At 41.7% G+C, this 2,413-nt stretch overlaps 1 protein-coding gene across 2 annotated transcripts in view; it reads left to right on the top strand.

The window, feature by feature from the left end:
- The first annotated feature begins 1,421 nt into the window (after positions 1-1,421).
- The window catches only part of LOC119428171 (ras-related protein Rap-1b), an 11,853-nt gene continuing 10,861 nt past the window's right edge, over positions 1,422-2,413 (top strand). The window contains exon 1 of one of the 2 annotated variants that reach the window (XM_037695815.1): positions 1,422-1,492. Coding sequence is in view for 1 of the 2 variants with exons in the window: in XM_037695814.1 (XP_037551742.1) it covers positions 1,487-1,492 (6 nt within the window). In the remaining variant the exon portion in view is untranslated. The remainder of the gene's footprint in view (positions 1,493-2,413) is intronic. The other variant, XM_037695814.1, reaches the window with a different exon arrangement.

The following is a 2,413-nucleotide window of genomic DNA, read 5'->3' on the forward strand; positions in this document are numbered from 1 at the left end:
TTTCTAAAGCTCCAAGTCACAAGAGAAGTCGTCTCAGGCGCTGAACAGAAACCTTCATACATATAAGAAGTAAGTTATCTGAGGAGCAGGCTCATCTTGAGCAAGCAACAGTTTTAGCAAACTGTTAAAAGTTGATGTTTATGGACGAAGGTTTGAAGAAAGTCAGTATAAAAGTGTAAACACCAAGATAATGAAACTAGCGTTCCTTAAAGTTCAACATTTCCCCCGTCGTAATGAATGCCAGCGTTTTAACGGAAGATCTCGCACCGTCATTTACTACACAGACCGTGAGTTGAGGACAATTCAAATTTTAGGTCAATGTCTGCTAAATTAACTGAGTTGTGCCCATTTTATGTTTCCTATGGTCACTGTTTGAGGTCTCTTGATTATTTACTACAAGTTTTAGTTCCAGATCTGATCTGGTCCCAAATTTTGTGTCTGTTTCTAGGATCTGGCCAGATTTTAGAGTTGTCATTTTCTTATATTTGTTGTTAATAACAGCAGTTTTGAGTTATAATTTAAATTAAAGAGGACCAAAGACAACACCCTGTGGTACACCAGACAAACGTCCTCTTCTAGCAACCCAAATATAACGAGGAGTCATATAAAAAAAAAAAAAAAAAAAAAAAATAAAGATCTGATTGTCTACTCCTGAGGTAAAAATTACAAGATGTATTTTTTTAAGCAAAAGAAAAATATATTACGTTGTTAAGTAAATAAAATATAACGTAACTGTTTTAAGTGTTTTTTTGTTCCTATTCAATAATTTCTGTCATTACAGTGTGACATAAATCTGACTTCTGATTAGACAAATAATGTCACGTTGATCTTAAACTTGTCTTAAATTTACCCTCCTGCTGCCCTTGGGTCAAAATCATCTTCACATAAAGACAGGAGGGTTTAATATGACTAAATATCACTTTATTTTGTAAAACAAATATTTTTACTCCAGGAAGCGCGAACGTCACAAGAAAAGAAGAAAAAGCCTCGAGCTCAGTTATTAAAAGTTAGAGACAAAGCGGAAGTACAGGTGGTATCGTTCAAAATAAAACACATGCATAAAAGAAAACGAACGTTAAAAAAAAACATGAACTGTGACAAAATTAAATAGTAATTGTACTGTAACTCGAGGAAAAATATTAATTTGACTAAAAACCTTTAAAGATGATTATTTAACAAAATAAACATAGGAAAGTTTCGGCTCAGGCTTTAAGTAAAATCTTAAATATTTTACTAGCGAGAGTTTTTAATTTAATAAATATTTTATTTTTACTTACAACAGTTTTTAATAAGACTCTGCGTCACGTTTAATTTATTTTGTTTCGGTGGTTGGTTTTTGTTTGAAAAGCTTGGCCGGAAGCTCTGCGGGTCACCGAGTCTGCCTTGACGTCATCAAGCGGCGGCTGCAGGAGGGAGCGGCTCTGGTCGAGCGACGCTCACACACAGCGGGAGAGAGAGAGCGACGCGCAGCAGAGCGGACGAGTGGATGACGGTGAGTTCTTTACTTCTTTCTCCCTTTTTCTCCCTTTCTTTTTTGAACCATTTTCTTCTTTTAATTTATAAATGTAGACTAACCATTAGACCGGTGCAGTTAGGCGGGAGCAGGCCGGGCCGAACCGGGCTGGGTTGGGTTTGCGGAAGCGACCGACCGGCTGACAGACAGAACAGACAGACAGACAGGGGCTAACAGATGTTAGACAGCTGGGCGGTATCCCAGAGGCTGTCTGACCGACTCTGTGTCTGGTTCTGACCCGTAGAGACGTTAATGTTTCCCTTCGCACCGGGACATCCATGACAGCGGGGCCTGCCGATCGAGCAGACCGGGCGGGGAGCGCTCAGAGGCGGCCCCAGAGCTGCGGAATCCCCGCTGCTCCGCCGGAGGATAAAGAAAGGAAGTACAGTTCTGTAGCTCGAGTCTGACGGAGGAGTTGTCGGGAAGTTTTCAGGCTGCTGTCCTGCTCTCTGTCTGTACGACACCTGCTCATCCTGGCTGTCATTATTCCAGACAAAGCCTGGCGTTATCCCCCTGCTGTTGAGCCTCAACACAGATTATTGACAGGCCCCACCTAGTTCTGGTTCTGTCCCTGTTCAGCCCATCTTCTCCTTCTGACATTTGAGCAGAGTGACATTCCTCTGCACCCACAGCCAGAAGAAGGAGCTCAACAGGTCCACAGCAGAGGAGAGAGAACCAAGAAGTGAAAAGATCCTCTGAAAAAGGTCAGGTTGGAGCTAGAGCTGGATTCATGAGAGGCAGAGTTAGTTTTAGCCACTAAGTTAGTTTTAGCCCCCAAGTTGGTTTTAGTCGCAGAGCTAGTTTTAGCCACAGAGTTAGTTTTAGCAGCCGAGTTGAGTTAGTTTTAGCTGCCGAGTTAGTTTAGCCGCTGAGTTAGTTTTAGTGGTCGCGTTAGTTATG

Source organism: Nematolebias whitei, chromosome 22, assembly GCF_014905685.2.
Source record: "Nematolebias whitei isolate Nwh7 chromosome 22, NemWhi1, whole genome shotgun sequence".
NCBI lineage: Eukaryota > Metazoa > Chordata > Actinopteri > Cyprinodontiformes > Rivulidae > Nematolebias > Nematolebias whitei.